At 31.9% G+C, this 24,519-nt stretch overlaps 1 protein-coding gene across 1 annotated transcript in view; it reads left to right on the forward strand.

Moving 5' to 3' along the window:
- Positions 1-24,519, forward strand: part of LOC114332225 (putative inorganic phosphate cotransporter) — a 74,779-nt gene that overhangs the window by 32,295 nt on the left and 17,965 nt on the right. The window contains exon 6 of the mRNA XM_028281986.2: positions 21,852-22,099. Coding sequence (XP_028137787.2) covers positions 21,852-22,099 — 248 coding nt within the window. The remainder of the gene's footprint in view (positions 1-21,851; positions 22,100-24,519) is intronic.

Raw genomic sequence — 24,519 nt, forward strand, 5'->3', positions numbered from 1 at the left:
TGGATGCCACCCCTTCTCGGGAGTGAAAATTATTTTATTAAAAATAACCCCATAATTCGATAGAGGGACAAATTTCAAGCAAAATTTGTTATATAAAGTTATTAAAATAAATCAAAACTTTTTGAGTTATTAAAGATCAAAAATTTTAATTTTTCTTGAGAAAAATGCGTGTTTTTAACCAATTTTTCATCAATAACTCAAAAAGTGTAAGTTGTTACAAAAAAGTTATTATTATCAAAATTGAAGCTAATAAAAAATGAAATAAACCCTTACTAGGAAAACCTTTTAATGTTAACTAAAAGTGAGTTTAGGTAATTGAATGTATATTTTTTTCGGCGAGTAAAAACTCTAAATATTTAAGCTGAAATAACGGGAAATTGATGCATTTTATAACATAAACTTATTAAACATTTGTCATAGTACTTAAAAATATCTATCAAATGAGCCCCCGAACATGTTGATAGCGTTAAAATTTATGCTCCAAAATTTTTTCAAAATTTATCTTAAAAGTTTTTCCAAAAAATGTTATGGTTTTTTTTAAGAGGATCGGTACGTATTTTCGGCTGCAATGCTATTCAAATGGGGATTCATTTTTTTCGAATCCTGAGAAAACTAATAAGTATTTTTGAAAAATTTAAACGTAGAATGAAAGATTACGTTATTAGTGAGGGCCGAAAGTCCCTGAGAACTTCTATAATGTTTATTTTAATAAGTTACAGGGGTGATAAACTAAGAGAAAATTTAGTGTGATTTTTAATTTCAAATATATCATTCAAAATAAACTTTTTATTTATTCTAATGGACTTTCGGCCCTCGGTAATAATTTAGTCTTTCATTCTGCGTTTAAATTTTTCAAAAATATTTATTGGTTTTTTCAGGATTCGAAAAAAATGAACACAATGCCGTGGTAATATTTTCCAAATCTATCTTTGTCTTACAACGCACTCAGCTGAATATAATATTGTCAGCATATATTGTCAGTCAGACACTGACAATCAGTGACAATTTTAAATATTTGACATTGCATCGGGAATATGTTGAGTTATTGATTAAATATTATTGATATATAGTGTATTTGATAAATAATTGGACTTAAGACGTGAACTTAATAAAAAGTTTTTTATTGTGTATTATTTGTGGCAGATCCTAGCAGAGAATACATCAGGATAATATATTCTGTGATCCAAGTATTTTGTTGTTAAAGATGTTCAAAATTTTAAGCGTTCCATAACAATATATTATTAAAAAATCACTTTAACATTTTTTCTCTCTTCTCGATTGAGTATTAGTCTTTGTTGTACAAATAAATTATTACAATCGCTGAATACATAGTTAGTGAAAAAATTATCACATTTATTAACTGAATTAATAATTTGTAATTATAAAAATAACAGTTACCCAAGAACATTCAAAACCCATCTCTTTAAATTAATGATGACATTTTCAAGTAGAATGACGTTCTAATAATGTTTACATATCCATACCAGTGTGAATTTTACTACACGTAATTTGCCGTGTAAAGACAGAAAAAGTAGGGATACACGTAAAATATTTGCGAATTATGTACCCATAACCTTAATAACTCCGTTCATGTTTACGATATCAGGTTCATCTAAAAACTGTTTGAAAGTTAATTTCAAGTGCTATTTAAGCACGTTGATCCTAATCTTTTAAACCCCTTACTTTTTTACAAAATAAAAGGTTAATTGACCCCGGTTACATGGTTCCCACAGCAAAATTTATGATTTAAACGTTTCTATCTCGGTTATTTTTTACCCTATAGAAATAGTAAAACAGGTTAAACATTTGTCACAGAAAAAACTAAAATTTGGTTATACATATATAATTTTTTACGTATATTGAGTATTTTTGGAGTTATAATCAAAAGAATATGAGAATTACAATAATTTTAAAAATTATGATTTTTTTAAATTATATCTTTTTATTAATATGCATTCTAAACCGGTCAAAATTATCGAAAACATTATAATATAAAGAAGTTCTTGTAAGGATTACTATAAATTTTAATTTTTGTGGAAATGGCGTATGTTTTATTTTTCACTTTTTTATAAAAAATTCGAAACGGTTCTTTTATTTTCATTATAACTTGCTTAATTTTGACGCTATTACCATTGTTTATCTACACAATGCTATTCTATTACCTTGCTAGTCTAGTTATACAATGCTATTACCTTGTTCTGAAGCTCATTTGATAGGTATTCCGAAGTACTTTGACAAGTGTTTAGCAGGGATATTTTATACATTGCATCGTTTTCCCGTTATTTAAGCTTGAATACGAAAAACGTCAAAGTGAAAACCGATCTTTTAAATTGCTCTTTAAAAATATTAGTTTTCGACGTTATTTTTCTACAGTTTTATAGTAGTAATCATAGAAATCGGACGTACCTTCGGTACAACGATAATTGAGACTACAGATAACCCCCATTGTCTTAATTTAATTTGAATTTTTTACGACTGCAATATCGTTTGCTGAAGCGCCTACAACTGCAATATGAGTGTCAAGAGCGGAGGTAGGCCTCCTAATCCACCGCCCAGAAATCCTATTATATTCGATAGTCAAAATGATGCTGAACAAATGGAACTTTCTGTAAGTACTCCCATTCCAATAAATTTGACAACCAAAAACAACAACAACCAGTATCCAAATGATCCAAATACAACAAATATGAATGTTAATAATGAAACAAAACAGAACTTAAAAGAAGTAAGGCAAGGATTTTTATTTAACAGTAATGACCGAGGTCCATATCACGTTTACATTGAAAACAGTTCTACGGATTTTAAAGGTAAAATAAATTCTTTAAAAATTGGTGAAATTATTTTGTCTAACTTTCCTGAAGCAGACAATATGATTTCCAGTATAGATGCCATCGGCCGTAATAGAATTAGAGTCAAATGCAAAGACTATAAAACTGCAAATAATCTTGTTAAAAACAAGTCTCTGGAAATTTTTAGATCAAATAATTTGGATCTGTATATTCCAAAATTTATTTTACACAGACAAGGAGTTATTAGAGACATAGACATAGATTTCTCTGAAGAGTATATAAAAAATAAAATAAAACAATATGATAGTCATTGTATATTTGAAATTGCAAACGTTAAAAGAATTACGCGTAAATTAGAGAAAATTGTTAATGAGGAAAAAATTGTCGAATATGTCCCTACTAAATCTTGTATTGTGACCTTTAAATCGCAAACGTTACCTAAATATGTAGTCATAAATAAGGTTATTAAAGAAATTGAAGTGTATAAACAGAAAGTTCTGTTATGTTTCAACTGTCTTAGGTACGGCCACCTAGGCAGTCAGTGTAGGAGTCAGCCAAGATGCAATAGATGCCAAGAACCTCATAATTCTAAAAACTGTACAAAAGTTGAGTTCACACAAGTATGTTTCAGCTGTAAGGGAAATCACTTGACTACGAATTTAAGCGCGTGTCTAGAATTCACACGACAAAAGTTAATAAAAGAGACGATGGGTTTAACAAACGTTAATTTTTACGATGCAAATAAAAATATACCAAAGAATTCATATGCTAGTATTCTTAGGTCAAATATAACAAATAATGATACAAATTTTTCACAAAATTCACAACCTTCTACTTCTACCCAAGGAAATAACTTTGCTAAATTTATATTTAATCCTCACACCAACACCAGTAGGCCAAATAAAAGGCAGAAGCCAAATAGTCCAGACCCAACTGATGTAGCCAGAAAGGAAATAATATCTGAAGTTTCCCCTCCAAAACATTCTGAGGGAATAGTTAAAAGTCAGTTCTATCAACAAAACTTAAACGTTGCAGATTCACAGTCAGAAGACTTAGATTCTTCTGTAATAAATGTCATTTTAGAATCAGTTCTTACAATTGTTAATTCAATTAAACAAAATAATAATTTTAATATTTCAAAATCTGATGTAATTCAGTTAATTAGTAACCATTTTAACCAAAATCTAACATCAAATCGCAGGCCTAACTAAAATAAACATATTACAATGGAACTGTCGTTCGGCAGTTGCTAATAAACAGAATTTAGAATCTTTACTCCATCAGAACGACATCAGTATAGCTCTATTATCTGAAACCTGGTTCAAACCGGGAAAATATTATAATTTTAAAGAATTTAATTGTTTTCGAGCTGACCGCCCTGATGGATATGGCGGATGTGCCATCCTTTTGAAATCTAACATAAAATGTGAAGAAATATTTTTTCCAAATACGTATTCGTTTACATATAAGTGTATTTCCATTAAAATTTCACCTTTCAGAAAACGTTTACATATAATTTCTTTATATAATGAACCCAATAATAAAGTTTCAATTCAACAATGGATAAATTTTTTAGAAAATATATCAAAACCATTTATAATAGGAGGCGATTTTAACGCACACAATTTGGCGTGGAGTTGCGAAGTTGATGATAGATTAGGTAAAGATGTTCTAGATGCTATAGAATATTGTAATTTAGAATATTTAAACGATGGGTCTCCCACTCTCGCTATTTCCAAAAAACCTTCTGCTGTAGACTTAACCATTTGTTCCCGAGATTTTGCTTCTTATTTCCATTGGAATACTCTACTAGAACCTCATGGATCTGATCATGTGCCAATCATTATTTCATCACAAAGTTTCTCCGCAACAGAAGTCACATCCAGTAGAAAACATAGAATGTGGAACCTTAGCAGAGCCAATTGGATGACTTATGCCAGTACTTTGGAAACAATGGAAGTTCCATTAATCTACGAAGAATTGTTAACAAATATAAACCAGGCAGCCAACATCGCTATTCCAAAATATTCCTCCATTAACGAAAAAAACAGAAGCCATATTCCGAAACCATGGTGGAATAATCAGTGTCAACTAGCAGCTGAAAGTAGAAAACATGCGTTCATTAATTATAAACAGAATCCAACGCTCCAAAATTTAATAGAGTATAAACGACTTGACGCTGTTGCAAAGAAAATCTTGAAACAAAAAAAAAAGAAGAATTGGATTGATTTTTGCGAAAGCCTAAACTCAAGAACACCATTAAACGATGTCTGGCGAAATGTTTATTGTTTTAAAAACCGCAAACAAGCCAACAGACTACCTATTGATCCAGAAGATACATGGTTGCAAGATTTTCACAGAAAAATTGCTCCGGCATGAGTTCCAAATGACAACACCGTACAAGAAGATATTCAAACAGTATCCAGACAAAACCACAATTTCGACGAAAATTTTCATCTATGGGAATTGCATCGAGCCCTTGAACAAAGAAATAATACTTCTCCAGGTATAGACAATATGTCATATTCGCTGTTGTACAACTTACCGATCGAACATAAAATTTCACTACTAAACATTTTCAACAATATTTGGACAAATAAAATACCAGTACCAAATAGTTGGAAAGAATACCTGATAATTCCTATTAACAAACCTGGCAAACCAGACCGTGATCCAAATTCTTACCGACCTATCTCCTTGTCTTCATGTCTTTTAAAAACATTCGAAAGAATAATTAAAAATAGATTTGAACTTTGGTTAGAACACGATGGTATACTTCCAAGATCCTAATATGGTTTTCGCAAGTCTAGGTCTACTCAAGATGCAACTGCAGCTCTAGTTACGTCAATTCAGCTTAACTTTACAAGAAATAAGTCTACAGCAGCTGCGTTCCTTCACATTTCCGCTGCTTTTGATAATGTTAATTTAGACATTCTTTACAAAAAAATGTTGTATATTGGAATCCCTAATTCATTTGCTCTCTTTTTAAAATCTTTATATTCTAACAGATTAACTTATTTAAAAATTAATAATGATGAATTTTCATATCCTCGACTAATATTGGATTGCCACAGGGGAGTATTTTAAGCCCGATTTTATACATCCTGTACAACATAGATCTTGAAGTAAGTATACCCAACAATACAAAAATTCTTCAATATGCTGATGATGTTGTTTTATATACAGAAGGAAAATTGTTAAGTAGATGTGAGGATAATTTAAAAGTCGCATTAGAAATCGTAAATCAGTGCTATGAAGAAGTAGGATTATTAATTTCTGACACAAAAACTGAGGTGTGTTACTTTACAAAAAAGCGTAGAGTTCCACAAGGCAATCTTAACGTTGGAAAATTTAATTGTCCAATTAAAAGCTGTGTTAAGTATCTTGGTACCTATCTAGACAGGAAATTGTCACTAGTAATACCACTAGAGGGCAAATTATTTCCGGAAATTTTTTTGAGATCATGAATATTTTGAAAATTTCCCGAGTCGCAGACGAGGGAAATTTTCTAAAAATATTCATGATCAAAAAAAAATTTCCGGATATTAATTTGACTTCGCGTGGTATTCGGTAAGAAAATTCCACACCAAATTTGCATTTGAAAATCCAAAGCTGCATGAACAGATTAATAGCGCGCCATAGCTTTGTCAGCAATTATTTAGGCTTTCAAATTCGTAATTTCTACTCATTGTAGTTGCATGGGAATACCATTTCAAGATAGAAAATAGTATATTCTTCAATTTTACATAAGTTTTGAGTAACTACAAGTGATAGAAAATGAATCAAAACTAAATTATGTAAACAAATAAAAACCAGTCTGTCAAAAATGTTCTGTTATTGTAAACGTCAAAAAATTTCCACTATAATTCGCTGTTGGGTACCCCACGAACAAAAAATTTCCGATAAAATACCTCCGTTGCCATGGTGATCTGTCAAAATAACGTATTTTGATTGGTTCAAAATTACAGGTGTGGAATTTTCATGGAAAGATCACATTCATCATATTGTTAAAAAATCAGAAAACTCAATAAATATTTTAAGAGCTTTCTGTAAAACAAATTGGGGAGCAGACCCAAATATTGCTTTGATGTTTTACCGTAACATGATCAGACCCATTTTTGACTATAGCTGTCATTTGTTTGGATCAGCGACCAATACACTTTTAAATAAACTTGAAATTCAAAAAAATAAATGCTTAAGATTATGCCTAGGCTATTTAAAACCCACTCCAGTCCAAATAATGGAAAATGAAGCAGTGGAACCTCCATTGCATTTACGCCGCCAATTTCTCAGTGATAAATTTACAACTCGAATTCTGTCCAAAAAATGTAATTACCTTCAAGATCTACATGAGCTATCAGTTTTAGACCTCACTTATAGGTACTGGAGAACTAAAAAATCTATACCTTTGGTAGAAAGTTATCTAAGTACGGTAAAGTACAGTGAAGTTATCTATAAAAGCCAAATTCCGCCTTACTACAGTGCAATGACAAAAACATTATTTTCTAACAAGGTTAAAACATGTTATTTAAACTCACATTTACCGCCAAATATGTTTGATATACTTATTAGAGAAAAATGGTTAAATTTTCAGTACATATTTACCGATGGGTCAAAAGACGCAAATGGAACGGGCTGTGCAGTATTCCACGAGAATAAAAATTACCATCATCAATATAGCCTACCTATTGAATGCTCAATATACACAGCAGAAATGATAGCAGTAATGTTTGCTGTTCAGTATGTACTACTGAATCCAACTAGCAATTATGTTATATTTACTGACAGTAAAAGCGTGGTGGACAGATTGAGTAACATTCAAACAGTCAAACACATAAACCGCATTGAATTGAATATTCTTAAAACTCTGTTTGAAATTATACAATTAGGAGTAAATGTAACAATTGCTTGGATTAAGGGTCATTCGGGAATAAAAGGCAATGAAATAGTTGACAATTTTGCTAAATCAGCTTATGTGATCGGAGAAAAAATAAACAAAAATTTAATTCCAGCTTCAGATATTGATACTTTTAGCAGACAAAAACTTAAATAATTGGCAATTGCATTATAGAAAATGTAATATTGGCTCAAATTTTGCTCATTGTAACCCTAGGATATTCTCAAAAAGATGGTTTTACACAGAATATAACAGACATTTTATAAAGACCATTAATCGGTTGAGAGCCAATCATGCTCTTACGCCATCTTACATGCATAGAATCGGCTTGGCAGATACTCCCAATTGTACTTGTGGCAAAATCGGAGATCTAACACATGTCATATTAGAATGTCATTTAAACATAAATAACATAAACGACCTTTATAAGGAATTAAAAGATTTAAAATGTTTTCCCAATAAACCTAAATACTTTAATATTTACAAATGATATGGAAATTCTTGATCTCATTTATAAACATGTTAAATTATGTAAATACGAGTTGTAAACGTAATATGTAATAAATAGGCATAATTTGTTAATGTGGTTTGAAAAAATTTTAAAAAAATATTAAAAAAAACACAAAATAAAATAATAACAAAAAAAAATAATAAAAAAAAGAAAAAAAAAAAGGAACAAAAATAAAAAAGAATAGAAAAAAAAAGAAGTAAAAAAAGTGTTTCGCACAAATTAAAATATATATTAAAAAAAACTTTAGAAAAAAACTGTAGAATGTACTTATGTTATAAGAAATTTATGACTATGAATCTGCAATCAATCAGAAACAAGTCTGGCTAAGAGGCTCTGCCAAAGCCATTTTTCAAAAAAAAAAAAAATAAAGCTTGAATACTTAGATTTTAGTACTCGTCGAAAAAAATACACATTCAATTGCCAATAACTCACTTTGAACTAACATTAGTTTAGTTCTTTATGTAAGGAATGTATTAAATTTTTTATTATCTTCAATTTCAGTAATAATAACTTTTTTGTAAAAACTGATAATTTTTGATTTATACGTGAAAAACCGATTTAAAGCATGCATTTTTTACGAAAAAATAAAATTTTTGGTCTTTAATAACTCAAAAAGTGTTGATTTATTTTAATAACTTTATATAACAAATGTTGCTTATAATTTGTCCCTCTATGGACTTTGGTATTATTTTTAATAAAATAATTTTCACCCCCGAGAAGGGGTGGCATCCACACCCAGGGTAAAATCGCAAGTTGGCATCATGTCACCTTTATTCCTTGAGTTATCCTCTAATTACTCACCAATTTTCATGAAAATCGATTGAGGTTCAACGAAATCGGAGGTGAAAACCTTCAGTGACTGCACTATAGGTGGTTTCTTAAACGCCAATGTCCAGTCACCATTTCAGTGACCGTTTTGATCTCTCGTTTATTGAGGTTTGTCAAACTGTTCGAGAGTTTTTTATCAATGTTCTTGATTATTTTTTTTAGTCTAGATTTGCTCCTTGAGAAACTCTCTTTTGATGATTCTTTATTAGCCATTTTGGACATCGTTTTTCGTATCATCTTTAGTGATGCGATAGAAAGGTTCTGGGCCTTCGAAAGTTTCTCTCGAGCATTGTTTCGCCAACATATCTGCTCGTTCGTTCCCATGCACCCCTTCATGATCCGGCACCCATATTGATTTGACTCTTAGGGAGCGTTCAAGTATTACGTAACGCGATTTTTGAAGATTTTTGACCCCCCTCCCCCCTGCGTACCGCACTGTAATGGGCGTTTAACTATTGCGTAACGCAATTTTTGACCCCCACCCCCAACCTGCGTTACGTAATACTTAAACGCTCCCTTAGGAGGGTCATAAAGGCTACGGCCGAAATATATAATTCCAGCGGAAGCGACCTGTGATAGCCTCTAATGAAGCCGTTCCTGTATTTTTCAATGCTCCTGTCATATTTACAAGCCCTTGTTTTTGTAGGGTGGTGAGAGTGGTCACACAAGATTGCAAAGCCGTCTTTCTCCACCAAAGCACTGAACCATAAGTAACTGTCGATCGTATCACTGATGTATATAACCAAGAGATTGCCTTTGATTTTAATCCCCAGGTTTTACCTACAACTCGTCTGCAGTTCCAGAAGAGTAGCTTAGCCCTATTCTCTATTGGTTATATTTCGTCCACGTCTTACTAAGTAGTATTGAGGTCCACCATACTTGCATATGATATCTACAGTATGCGGCAAAATAAAGAGTACTGAAATGAATATTGAAGTATTTATGATTATTTATATATCTATAATACATGATATAGCCTTGCAAACATTATTCACGACGACGCACGTTCCCGATAAAACAGATGTTAAAGATGCCCTCTGGCCAGTGGCGGATCTACGGGAAGGGAAAATGAGGAAATTTTCACCCTAACAAGGTCCAAAATTAAAAAAAAATTGTTCAAATATAAAAATATATTAGCTCACATGAAACCAAAACCACAGATAGAAAAATTCAACCCAATAAACACGCTAGTTAGGAAAATTAAGGGAACTTAATGCCTATAAGTTATCATTTATGTCTTTTATGCAATCTGAGTTTATCTTTTTTGTGGTCTGGTTTTTATGGTTTTTTACAGTCTGTTTCAATTTATCTTTTTTATGTCTTTTGGTTGGTTTTTCATTGGAAGTTCCCCCCTAAAGCAAATTTCCCCTCCCAAGACAAATGTCTAGATCCGCCACCAGTGGCGTAGCTTACAGGCCCGCAGGGCCCGCAAGGCGGGGGCCCCTAAGTTAGGAGGGGCCCCTTAAAGCCTTTAAGCTTCATACTTCTGCTTTCTTTAAATTAGGGACCAAAACATGTTTTCCTAATAAGCATCGAAATAGGGAATTTGGAAGGAAGTAATGAAGCGGATAATTGACGTAACTCTTAAACCCGCTTGACACCAACAATAAATTGATGAAAAAATTGACCAACTTCTTCAAGGTCAAATTTGACGTGTACAAAACACAATTTTACATCCAATTTTGCCGTGAATAAAAAGAAAATGAAGGAATTTGACGCAATAAAACATGAAACATGTTCTATTATAGGCCATGTTTTATTTCTTCAAATTTCTTCATTTTCACGGTAAAATCACAGAACACTTTAGATGATCTGTGGTTTAAATTTGAGTTCAAATTGTGCTTTATAGCACAAACCATACATTTTGTACACGTCAAATTTGGCCTTGAATAAATTCGTCAATTTCTTGATCAATTTATTGTTGGTGTAAAGCGAGTATAACCTTTCCGGGTACAATTTAGCGTTTCGTGGACAAGTTGGTAGTTAAGATAAAAGTGAATCCCAAGAAGGGATTTTTTTGTCAGTGATTTTTTTACTAGCTCAATCTGATCCTGTTTCAGCTAAATTAATCGATAAAAACAATAACTTAAAAACAAATTACTTGAGCGCCAAATTCAAAACGAAGTTATACATTTGCTGGCTCAAGAAACTGAAAATAAATTGATCAATTTAATTAAAAAAGTTGTTTTTATTCAATAATTCTTGATACCACTCAAGATATTTCAAAACACGATCAGCTTAGTTTTGTTTTCCGTTATGTAAAACTAACTTGCGATGAAAATAATGTATCTTCCAAAGCAGAAGTTGTTGAAAGTTTTTTGGGATTTATTCGCATTTTGGACCAAAGTGCAGGCGGCCTTGTAAATAAAATTTTTCTTGTAAATAAAATAAAAAAAACCTTTCCATACACAACTGAAGTACAAAGGGGTATGCTGGGACAAGCGTTATGAGTGGTGTATAATCAGGCGTACAAAGGCGCATAACTGACATTGAAAAAACAGCTTTCTATGTTCATTGTGCATCCTATAATCTGTACTATTCAATCTAAAATACTCAAACTTTATTAACCTAACATCAAAACTTTTGCAATCTGAGAGTTAACGGTCGCCCTTCAACTTTTTGAAAAAACTCGTGATAATCTTAGAGAAATGAGAAATTCGTTTTCCAAAATTTTAGCAATAGCAGCAGGAATAACAGAATAGTGGGTTATTACCTATACCAGAATTTAAACATAAACGGATTAACGGATATAAAAGATTAAAGTAAACGGTGAAAAGTCTTCACAAATTACGTTCACAACAACAAGGATCGACTGCCCACAGGTTCATATTAATAACATTCCTATCCCCTTAAAATCAGATGTCAAGTACCTGGGACTCCATTTGGACCGGAAGTTGACATGGAAGAACCATATCAAAACCAAGAAAGCTCAACTAAATTTAAAAGTCAGACAAATGTATTGGCTGCTAGGTAAAAGATCCCATTTATCATTAGAAAAGAAAGTATTATTATACAAAATTATACTAAAGCCGATATGGAGTTATGGTGTAGAGTTATGGGGCTGCAGCAAACCGAGCAACACTAAAATATTGCAAACTGTTCAATCAAATTCGCTGCGGATGATAGCGAATGCACCATGGTACGTTTCTAATATGACTATCCATAATGACCTTGGGATACCATTCATCGAAGATGTTATTAAACTACAGGCAAACAAAGCCCAAGAAAGAAATTCCGCCCATGAAAGTCAAACTATTCAGCAACTCTACCAGTCGCCACTTGTGGGAAGAAGACTGAAAAGGACATGACCAGAGGACCTAACTGATTAGGTGTGTTGGAGAACCATCGATGGATGGTGCCCAAAGCATGCCAGGATTCAAGACTTTGCTACTATTTGCTAAATACTCTGTGTTGTAATTAGAGTAAATTGTAAATTTGCAACTAATAAAATGATAAAAAAACATAAACGGATAAAACATATAAAAAAATTTTACGATGAGCTCAGCTGCGACGAAAAAATAACTTACAGCAAAAAAAGTTATGAAGTTAATGATTTCAATGAAGAGACATGTATAATAGGTTTTCGTGTCTATTCCCAAAAAATCTATTAGCATTAACGGATGAAGAATTATTAAAGAAAGGCCAAATATTGTCTTTTACACATATTTTAGTAATTATACTATTATTTGGTGTCGGTACGTTTATAATACGGGGCCCACAAAAATTGTCGCGGGGGCGGCCCCAATCTTCAGCTACGCCACTGCCTCTGGCACGAAAAAATCTTTAATTCTAGTCCTCAATTCCGAAATGGCAGACGGTGACCCCTTCAGCATTCCCAATATGTACGCATCTGGTGGCGTTAGTTCTGGTGAGTCGCAGCTCCAAAAATGATCGCACAGTATTCGAAGAGACTCGCTGGCAGTGTGACAAGTTATCCCGTCCTGCTGAAACCATTGTTGATTTTTAGTCCAGAGAAATAAGGTTTTTGTCGGGACACTTGAGCAGCCAGGTTGCAAATGGGTTTATTGGGTACTATATACCTAATATATTATAAATATAAAAATACCCTTCACAGTTTTGACGAGAAATTTAGTTATTAACAAATAAGGGTCAAAAATGGCAGTTTTTTCGTTTATATCGCTACAAGTAAAAATAGGGTAATTATATAAATTATTTAGAGTATTCGTATTTTAGTAGATCAGCCAAGATTTAAAATGGCACTTTTTGAATTTTGGTCCGATCATTTTTTGCTTCGGAAATTGCGATACAAGACTAAAATTTTAAAAATAAAAAATGTGCTATAACTTTTGCGAAAATGGCCTTAAGACTTTCATATTGCACGAAAAGTTGAGTCAAATATTCCATATAATACACAAAAAATTTTAAGACGATTCGTCAATTAGCTTAAATTTTATTTAATTTGTTTATCGCAAAGAGCTTTTCTTCGCAATGTTATTGTTCAGAAAATAATAATGACATAGCAATTCCGTGGAAACCACATGCAAGAAGAATAGTTATGTTTTCAAAGTTTTAAAAAAATCATTAAAAAGTAGTTTTGATCATTCCGAAAAAAGTTTAGTAAAATAGAGGCATTTTTGGCTTATAAACAATTTGAATAGATTTGTTAATATTGACTATAGAGTAAATCTACTTTAGGATTTCAAAAGCTTGTACTTTTACACGGATTTTCAGAAAAAAAATTTGGCCTAGGTTAATTCGGCTCAAAGTTAGCCACTTTTATTATTTAATTCGCAGTTACTTCTATATACATCAAATTCTCTTGTAACAGTGTTAGTTACCATACTACTCTGAAACGGCTTGGCCGATGTTTATAAAATTTTACGCGTATATCCTATAGGACGTATATCCTATATTCTTTATACCCATAAGTTATAAGGGGGGCTGCCCTCCTGACATTTTTTTAAATTTTTTTAGACAAAATTATATACCTTAATTTTATATGATGTAGAATTAAAAAATACATACAACCCTTAATTTTCATTCTTTTATCACCAACCCTTATTTGTTAATAGCCATCTACATATTTACATCTATAAAATTCTCCTGTCACAGTGTTAGTTTCCATACTCCTCGGAGACCGCTTGACCGATTTTTATGAAATTATATATGTATATTCGGTAGGTCTTAGAATCGCTCGTAATCTATTTTTCATATCACTGAGTGACAAGGGGAGTTCCCCCTAATATTTTGTAATGTTAGGTGGGGATGTGTGTACATAACGTACTCTATAAGACTACGAGTACATAGAAATTTAAAAAATTATGATCAAAATCCGTCAACAAGCTCCGGCGATATTAATCGCAGCATATTTTTGCAGAATCAGTTTCATTTTTTGAGTCCACGGATTTTATTAATTCCCCTCCACCGACCACGAATTAATTCCGTTCGGACGCCATTTTTAAAACTTTATTAACCACTCTGTTGAGGTTCAAAGTTTACTCAAACTTTTACACATAAACTATATATCTTCAACTTCAAAATAGCTCAAGCTAGGTTGCTTAATTGTTATAAACAAAGTAGCCGTCAATTAAATAAAAAAAGTGGCTAACTTTGACCGTAATTAACCTAGGTGAAAAATTTTTCTTTGAAAATTCGTATAAAAATACCATTTTTTCAAATCCTATTGTAATTTTAGCCAACAGTCAACGCTAACAAAGTTATTCGAATTGTTTATAAGCCAAAAATGACTCTATTTTAGTAAAATATTTTCTAAGTGAGAAAAATGACTTTTCAATGATTTTTTTAAATGCTTTGAAAACAAGACTATTCTTCTTTCATATTTTTTTCACAGAATTGCTATATCATTATTATTTTCTGAACAATAACATTGCGAAAAAAAAGCTCTTTGAGATAAACAAATTGAATAAAATTTAAACTAATTGACGAATCGTCTTAAAATTTTTGTGCATTGTCTGGACTATTTGACTCAACTTTTCGTGCAATATGAAAGTCTTAAATTCATTTTCGCAAAAGTTATAGCAAATTTTTTATTTTCGAAATTTTGGTTTTATTTTGCAATATCCGAAGCAACAAATGATCGGACCAAAATTCAAAAAGCGCTATTTGAAACCTTGGCTCATCTGCTAAAAGAAAAATATTATAAATAAGATATTTAATTACACTATTTTTACCTGTAGCGATTTAAACGAAAAAACTTCCATTTTTGATCGTTATTTGTTAATAAATTTCTCGTCCAAACTGTGACGGGCATTTTTGTATTTATAATGTACTAGATATATAGTACGCAAAAAACCCATTTGCAACCTGGCTGCTCAAGTGTCCCGAACATGGTATATTTTTGCCTTATTTCCCTGGTGTATTTAAGCTTAGACCATTTTCGTGACATTTTCCGTATGGCCGAAAATAGTACTCCACTATAAAAAAAATTTTCTGCAAAACTGAGAAACATCCTGAAGTATCTAACATTAACATAATTTTGACAAACGTTACAACAACGTTCAAAAACCACTCAATACGTTTCGGCACATGGCACATACAAATTTGAGGCATACTAATTTCAGTACTTACTGTTTATTTTGCCACATACCGTACTAGTATATTTCACGAATTTACGACTATTTTGGATTAGGGATGAAAGATTTGACTTAAACAACCAACGTTGTGCTGAGAAAGTTAATATAATACATAGTTAATTCTTCCAATATTTGAAGCACTGTCATTTGAACTGATAACGTAGGTAGGTATTTAGAGAAATAATATACAATTATTAAATTGAGAAAATCAAAAATTAGGTAGATCCCAGTGGCGTAACAAACTCCGTCGGGGCCCACCCGCAGAATTGGAAATGGGGCCCCCTTTAAAAAATTACCCAATGCGACATGTGTAACAAATACTACCTATATGTGTTACAGCCCAGTAAATCGACGTAAGATATGGCGATACCGTGTAATTTTCAGTGTCACCACAGAAGTGGTCAACTCAATACTTTTCGAGTTATTTATGAGTAAAAATGTTTATTGTTCAACGAAAAAACCACGTTTTTAAAACCACCAAAATATTTATAAAGACATACCTATAAATATTTCTCTACTCTTTGAGATTTTTCATATCACTAATACTTTTTAAGTTATTTTGAAAAAAAGGCATTTTTCCAAAATAAAATACCTTTAAAACTTTTTTTTCAAAAATAAGAACTTTGAACCCGTCAGACTTACAGATCATATAAACAATAAATATTTAAAGTAAATGGTAAAGCGCTAAGGATAAATTTTATTTGGGGTGCGAAATAGGGACAGACTTTGACGATTTTTTTTAACAAAAAAGGGGCCAACTTTATTTTGAGCGCAACTCGTATAGTTTTGGTGCTAGAATCTTTTATAAAAAATAAAAATAAAGCTTTTTTTTGAAACATTTAAAAAAAGTCTTAAGAGTTTTTCCTGAAAATTGCTTCATTTTTTGGTTATTTTAAGTATTTGTTTATTGCTTTATTGCGAAAAACCCGTCTGAAAACGTTGATTTTTTTAATAAACATTTTCACTCGCAAATGACTTGAAAAGTATTAGCATAGATAAAGAAACTGTATAGAAGAACAAAAGTTGCTTATAATTAGTCAATTTATACATTTCCGGACTTATTTTTTATTTTAAACGTATTTTTTTCACCCCAAAGAGAGGTGTCACCTCCGAAGTAAAAGCAACCAACGGCATAAATTCAACTTTGGAAGTGGAGTGTAATTAGAACCTAAATCCAAATTGTCAAGCAAATACGTCCGTCGTGACGCTGATAATTTCACTCCAAAACTGTCATTTACTGAGCTATTGGTGTATTCATGCATTGTCTATGACGACTTACATTTTTCATCTTTATTGGTATAGAATAAAATAGAACAAAAATTACTAAATGATTACATTAGTATTATTCTGTGAGATGAACAACTTTCTTCGTGCACTATCTACTATCAGCGAATATATCTACAATTTTATTAATTCGGATGGACAACTTCATTTTGAATACTGCACTGCTTAAAAAACACATTTTTACATATTATATTAGACAACAAGATGGGGCATATTGGGGCTTCATGCTGCGGGGGCCTCTGTTACGCCTCTGGATAATTGTATCGAAATACTAAACGTAGGTAAAGATTAAAGAGAAACCCCATTTCGGCAAATTGCAATTCTCAAATCTTTCAATAGTCACGTACAAAGTACAAAGCATTATAGTTTATTGTCGTTACCATAAAATTTTGGTAGGCCGGAAGGGATTAAGTTTCTAGATATTATGAGATGATTTACTTGACAAATACGTCTATTTAGAAATTTACTTTTTTAATTTTAAACACACAACGTAAAATAATATAACAATAACAGATTTTTACATGATATCAGATGACAAGATGGGCCCCTAAGCGATTGGGCCCCCCCGCAAGCTTCACGCTGCGGGGGCCTCTGTTACGCCCCTGGTAGATCCATACTCATAATCACTGTCGTTGGTACCTTCATTTGGATTGTAAATGATGACGGGATTAATTGCTAATTGCTACGATGCGACTTTCACGCATCCAACATTCTTCAGTAACTTTTCACATTCCACACAGGAGTAGCAGTATTCAAGGCTTCTTGCGATGTTTGTCAAACTGCTGTATTATTGTAACTATTGCGTACAATATACTTATAGACCAGTAAGGATCTGCGAAAAAACGTCTATTTTTGGATGTGAGAGGTGGTATTCGGATTTTTGCAGATAAAGTTAGGTGACACCTTCAGTAATAATAATAATTGACTTATGCTCCTTCTCAAATATGCCCGGAACATTAATAAAAAAATTAAAATATTTAAAAATTTCGAAAAACATCGATTTTTTTCTGCTTTCTTTGCTTATAACTTTAAAACGATTCGTTTTGGAACAAAGTCGTAGAGAAATAAAAGATAATTGAATTTTGTATGATATACGACTGGTAAAAAATGTCTTAAGGTATTACCTTTTCTGCAATATAGCAATAAATACAAAATAAGGGGGCAAAATAAGTCTGTTGTTATTCAATATTTTTTAACCACTTTGGTGGCACTTAGAACCTTAGTAATTCGCTAAGGAAATTATTTGTAACATACTTAAATCCTGTATCAAATTTCATTAAAATCGACCTAATAAATGTTGCCAATTAAATTTGCAATCTAAATGTTTTTAAAAAAGTTCTAATTTTTTAAAATCTTTCTGAACAAAAAGTAGACCATTTAGAAGTTGGCTAATTTTTTTACATATAAAGAGGTGCTCTACCTATCTAATACACTTTACAGAATTAAAATCGGATTATTTAAGGGGCCCCAGCAATGTTTTAAATTTATAAACAATTTTTTGGCTTATAAACAAATAGCTTTGTTTAATAATAAAAAAATTAATTTTTAGCAATGCAAATAATTAAAACCGGTATAATTTGACTTAAACTTTCAAATGCTGTCAGCAGAATTGCTATTTTATTTTTTAATCAACGTTATTCGCGTTCAAAAATTGCAATTTCTCGATTTTTTGAAAGTTCCACCGCGTTTATCTCGGAAACTATGCATCCTACGAAAAAACTTGCAGGAACAGTTTTTGCTTAGAATTACCCAAGAAATACAAAAAATGTTTTATTTTGCGAAAAATCGATTTTATGTAATTCCTCAAATTCTTTGTTTATAACAATCTTATCGACATCCGGATTAACTGTTACCCAAAAAATTCGTGTTCTACGGGTCAAAATACATAAAAAAACTTGGGTAAGTCCATCTAAATAAAGGAGCCCGTAGCAGCCCCTCCTGGCCACAGACTAATTTGTTTATAAGCCAAAAAATTGTTTATAACTTTAAAACATTGCTGAGGCTGCTTAAATAATCCGATTTCAATTCTGTAAAGTGCATTAGATAGGTGGAGTACTTCTTTATATGTAAAAAAAGAATGTGTGTGTACTTTGTACGCACGTAAGAAGTTATACTTCTACTACATATTATGTGATTTTTAAGACAATACCAAAAATTTAAAAAAATAAAAGAATAAAACGCACACAAACACATTGAAAAATGCCACAAAGAAAAAATTATTTCTGAACGATAATACTTGTTGGCAAAAATTTTAAATACGCATTTCCTGAAAAAAAAAATTATATAACAAATATACTTACAATCATAAAATGCATAAAAAAATAAAAAAATTAAAACTTGCATCGGGAATCGAACCCGTGAATTTCGGGGCGCTTTGATTCGTAATCGAAGCCTAGACTCACTCGTCCAATTCCACATTATTTGTCATGTGAAAAAATAGGGTAACTGAACGTTTTACTGTTTGACAGTTGTTTTGAATATAATTAAATTATGTAGTTTAAATTTTGTGGAAGAAAATATTAAAATATAACAAAACAGTAAGAAAACAATATATTAGATGAAGATTAGAACTTTTGTTGGTAATCAAATTAAGTATGTAAATCAAAGCATTACATACCTACTAGATAAATAAATCTACGCCAAAAAATCATAATTTAAAAATAAAAATCGGACCTAATTTGGGATTTCTCTCTAAAATCCCCATTCTTGAGAAAATAAATATATGTATTCCAACCTAATCCAAATGTATAATTACCATATGATTATAATAAAAACTACTTACCAAATTAGAATGAGTTTTCCTTGTCCAAAATAGTCCAAAAGTCCAAAAATATAGGTATATGAAAACTATTTAAAAAGGCAGTATAACTATTAACTAACTTTGTTTCTTTTCCCACAAATTTCAAAACGCAACAACCATAAATAATCAAACTACGTACAGCTGTGCCACAGCCGCCATATTGAATAATTTTTGACATGTCATTTGAACATCCAATCAGAACAAAGTTATAATGCGCATGCGACGGGATCATAGGTTTTAACATATAAAAATTCACCCTCATATCGCCGGTAAAGAAGTATAACTTCAAAAATTGACAAATCTTTGTATGTTTTAGTTTTTGTTGTGCAAGATTTTAAAAAATTTTAATTTATTAAAAAAGTTTAGATTGCAAAATTATTATGCAAAATCTAGTAAGTCAATTTTAATGAAATTTGGTGTACGGTTTTAGCACATTACAAAAATTTTCTAAGCGAATTAGGAAGGTTCCAAGTGTAACCTAAGTGATGGAAAATCATTGAATAAGGACAGGCTTGTTTTGCCCCCTTATTTTATATTTATTGCTATTTTGAAGCAACGGTGATAAATTAAGACATTTTTAACCAATCGCATCTGATATAAAATTTAATTATCTTTGTTTTATTCCTGTAGGACTTTGTTCTAAAATGAACAGTTTTTAAGTTATAAGCAAAAAAAGTAGAAAAAAACGAAATTTTTTGAAATTTTTAAATATTTTATTTTTTTTATTAATGTTCCGGGCATATTTGAGAAGGAGCATAAATCAATTATTATTAACGAAGTTATCACCTAACTTTATCCGCAAAAATCTGAATGCCACCTCCCACATCCACCTAAAAACAGATCCTTACTGGTCTATTATCAGTAGTAATAACCCAAGGACATTGATAATTGTTCGAAAAAATTTTATAACAGATTTCGAAAGCTTGTTGCTTGGAAACAGACCGACGCCGTAGGCGGAGGTCTGTTGCCTGTAAGCAACAAGCTTGAGAAAGTTGTTAAAAAATCTTTGAGCATTTATCAATGTTCGAGGGTTATTCGGATAGAAAATTTTTTGCTGGTTATGAAAAAAAAATACAGAGCAGAAACAATTTATTTAAATGTGCAATTAACAATTCTTCCACCGTCCGATTTCCATCTAATTCATATTTTCTATCATTGCAAAAGTCCATAAACGCTTTCCATACAAATTTTTTACTGTAAACAGTATTCTGTGGTATATTTGATTCGATAATTTCATTAATATTCTCATCAGTATTACAACCAACTCGTGACATTTTGAAATATTGAATATTTGAAATGTCAAAATCGAAATGAAACGAAATGTAGGTATCCATAGCTACATGATTGAGTGAAAACAGCCCATGGGATCTGTTTTCAGTATAATGTTGGTTTTATTGGTTGTATTCAATCAGATGACCACAAATTAATTGATTTCATTGGATTTCTAATTGAGCAAAAAATTTTCGTAGTAAGTGTTTCATGAACCAAATATGTTCAATGGGATTGAATTCACAGTAAGGGGACTAGGGGGGCAGTCTTTTATGATTGTACCCTCATGTCGTTTACATCAATGCAACAGTCGCTTAAAAAGGTTAAAAGAGCAGAAGAAAGATTTTCTCCAGTATGGCTACTTATGGGTATGAATGTGAGAAAAGGCTTATACCATTTACCATCAGATTAACTAACATCTGATGGTAAATGGACTGATGACATCAAGCTCAAACAAGATGGACTGATGATATCAAGCGAATGGCTGGCCACGAATAGATGCAAAAAACAGCAAACAGATATGAATGGACACACCTAAGGGAGGCTTACATTCGACGATGGATGGAATAGCTGTTGATAATGATGAAGATGAACTAACATATCTTAATATAATAGTCAACTGGTCAATAAAAGACAAATCTGGTATTGAATCGACACTTAAGGAGTAGTATTTGGCTTCCTTAATTTCTTTAACAATTGTATTCAAAACGTGGTTTCCCATTATGTACTTACTTCACAGATCTTTGAAGATAAATAAAAAGATTTTCCAGTACCCACCCTTATTGCCATACTTAGCTAAATGCATTGTAATATAGTTATAGACAAGTGCCTACTTTGCCTAATGGTTAACCCGGCACTGACGAGAACTACCGTTCTCTGGAATGTTATTGATTTAATTTTTGCTGTGTTTACTTTTTAGGTACCATATTTCCATGCTTGACACTACTTTTGATCACCTTATCCAAACCAGAGGAGAAAGTTAAAATTATAATAGCTTTTGCGTTGACTGTAAGCCTTGATATGGCGGGAAATATACAAGGAACTGGAATAAACAGCGTTGATTTGTCACCAAATCATGCTGGCTTCATCGAGGGTCTGTCAAATCAAGTATCACAAATACTATCATCGTTATCACCACTTTTAGTTGATTTATTTGTATCTAATGAAGTAAGTTAATGATTTATTTTTATTTATAAACTTTTATTTTTCTTCAAGTTGTTGCATTAGTTTATACGTTATATCTTATCTCCCATGTAAAGTAGCACCACCCATCTTAAGAGAGTCATTAATATTTATCTGATAAACGTGTTTTACGAAATGATCCCTTGTTTATGCAATTCTACACCTAGAACAACAGCATTCCGCTGAGCTGAATATCAATGAGTCTCTTGATAGCTGGTACGGATGTATAGGGTGTCCAGAAACTCTCCCGACAAACGAAGACCGGAGATTCTTCAGATAATTTTAACACCATTTAATCTAATTCACCTAAGGGAACTAATTAGAGCTCTTTAAAGATGGCGTATTGTAATTGTATTTTTCTTTCATAGAGCTCTTTAAAGATGGTGTATTGTAATTAGTTTTTTTTAATGGCTCCAGAACGTTTCTACACTCACCGGCACAAAATTCGGCAACCCAAAATTTTTGATTAAGTTTGACAATCTATAACTTTCTTATTTTTACTCCGATTTTCAAGATTCTTGCATCAGTTTGTAGGTACATGTTTTCATGTCGTTTTTTATTATTCCGGTAACAAAAAATTTTTGCTTAGATCAGTGTTTCCCAACGTGAGGCCCACGCTCCACAGGGGGGCAATTTGATTGTTAAGGGGGGCAATTCGAATATGGTCGACCCGAGTTTAAATTTTTCGTCCCGGGTCATTTTAATGCAATAGTATATTTCAGTGAAGGAGTGAAGATATTCATCACTAAAACTGGAATAAATCTTACTGTAGGAGAGAATTTAATAAAACCGTCAATATTAGCATTTCCTAAAATGGTTCTTGAAAAAGATGGCAATGATGTAAAAGTTATGTTAGTCAGTAATAATACTGTTAGTAGAAGAATAGACGAAATAGGTGAAGTTATTGAAAAACAACTTGTTGAAAATCTGAAAACAAGAAATTTCTCAGGCAAATCAACTTTGAGAGACAGTGAGGGAGTATTGATAACTTACATCTTGTGCTGCAGACGGTACTACTAATTTGATATGCAAAAAAATGCCTGCTTAAAATTTATGGTAGCTAAAACATCTCGCGCCTGATCTAAATGAAGTACTACATTCCGTAATAAAGTTAACACTTTATTAAAGTGTGTTAATGCTATTAAATCTAATGCCAAATATGAGCGTATATTCAAGCTATTTTGTGAAGAACAAGATGAGGACGTAGACTTTTACTAGTAAGATGGTGGGATTCTATAATAGGGAACTGCTTGAAAATATTTATAGAACAGTTTGATACTGTTAACTTCTTCTTCTTCAGGTGCCATCTCCGCTACGGAGGTTGGCAATCATCATAGCTATTTTAATTTTTGAGGCAGTAGCTCTAAATAGTTGTTTTGAGCTACATCCAAACCATTCTCTCAGGTTCTTCAGCCATGAAATTCGTCTTCTGCCGATGCTTCTTCTGCCATCTATCTTTCCCTGCATTATGAGTCGCAGGATGCCATACTTCTCGCCCCGCATCACATGTCCGAGGTACTGTAGTTTTCTTTCTTTAATTGTCAGTTCAACTTCCTTCTCTTTACCTATTCTTCTCAGTACTTCATTGTTCGTAACTCTATCTACCCAGGAAACCCTCATAATTCTTCTATACGTCCACATTTCAAAGGCGTTAAGTCGTCTCATTGTCTCTACATTTAACGTCCATGATTCCAGTCCATAGTATAGTACACTGTGTAGCATTTTGTTAGGCGTACTTTAAGAGCTAATGTTAAATCTTTACTACATAGGACCTTTTTCATTTTCATAAAATTAGAACGTGCTCGAATTAGAACGAATACTGTTAACAATCGATGGTAAAGTATTTTTGTGAGTTATTTAGCCGAATTCTTTGAAGAACTACATAAATATATTAAATAAGTTAATACTTCTAGGAACAAATAAAACTTTTGTCTATGCAAAGCGAAGATATTTGGTTTTATTACCCATATTCAGTTTGTCAGAAACATATTAACAAAAAAAACTTTGAATAGTTTCATCGGCTCCAAAAATGTGAGGTAACTGAAAATGTGAGAAATAAATATTTTCTGATTTAAAACAAAATGAATTTTTCAACGTGGATGATGCAGCCAATGTTGGTGATTTGTCTGATATATCAAATATGCAGTATTAAGAAGAACCCAAAGAATTGCAAAATGATCAGTCAGTTAAAACATTTAATATAAAAGGAGCGATGGCATGGATTTCTGATGAAATAGAAATTAAATATCCAAATTAAATAAACCTCTCCATCTTCATATTTACCTAACCCTAACCAACCGCGTGAGAGGTCAAACCAACTCCTTAGGTCTTTCAACCACGAGTTCTGGAGTCTTCCTACTGATCTTTTGCCCTCTACTTGACCTTCAAATACGATTTAAAGTAAT

This window comes from Diabrotica virgifera, chromosome 6 (genome assembly GCF_917563875.1).
Source record: "Diabrotica virgifera virgifera chromosome 6, PGI_DIABVI_V3a".
In the NCBI taxonomy this organism is placed as follows: Eukaryota; Metazoa; Arthropoda; class Insecta; order Coleoptera; family Chrysomelidae; genus Diabrotica; species Diabrotica virgifera.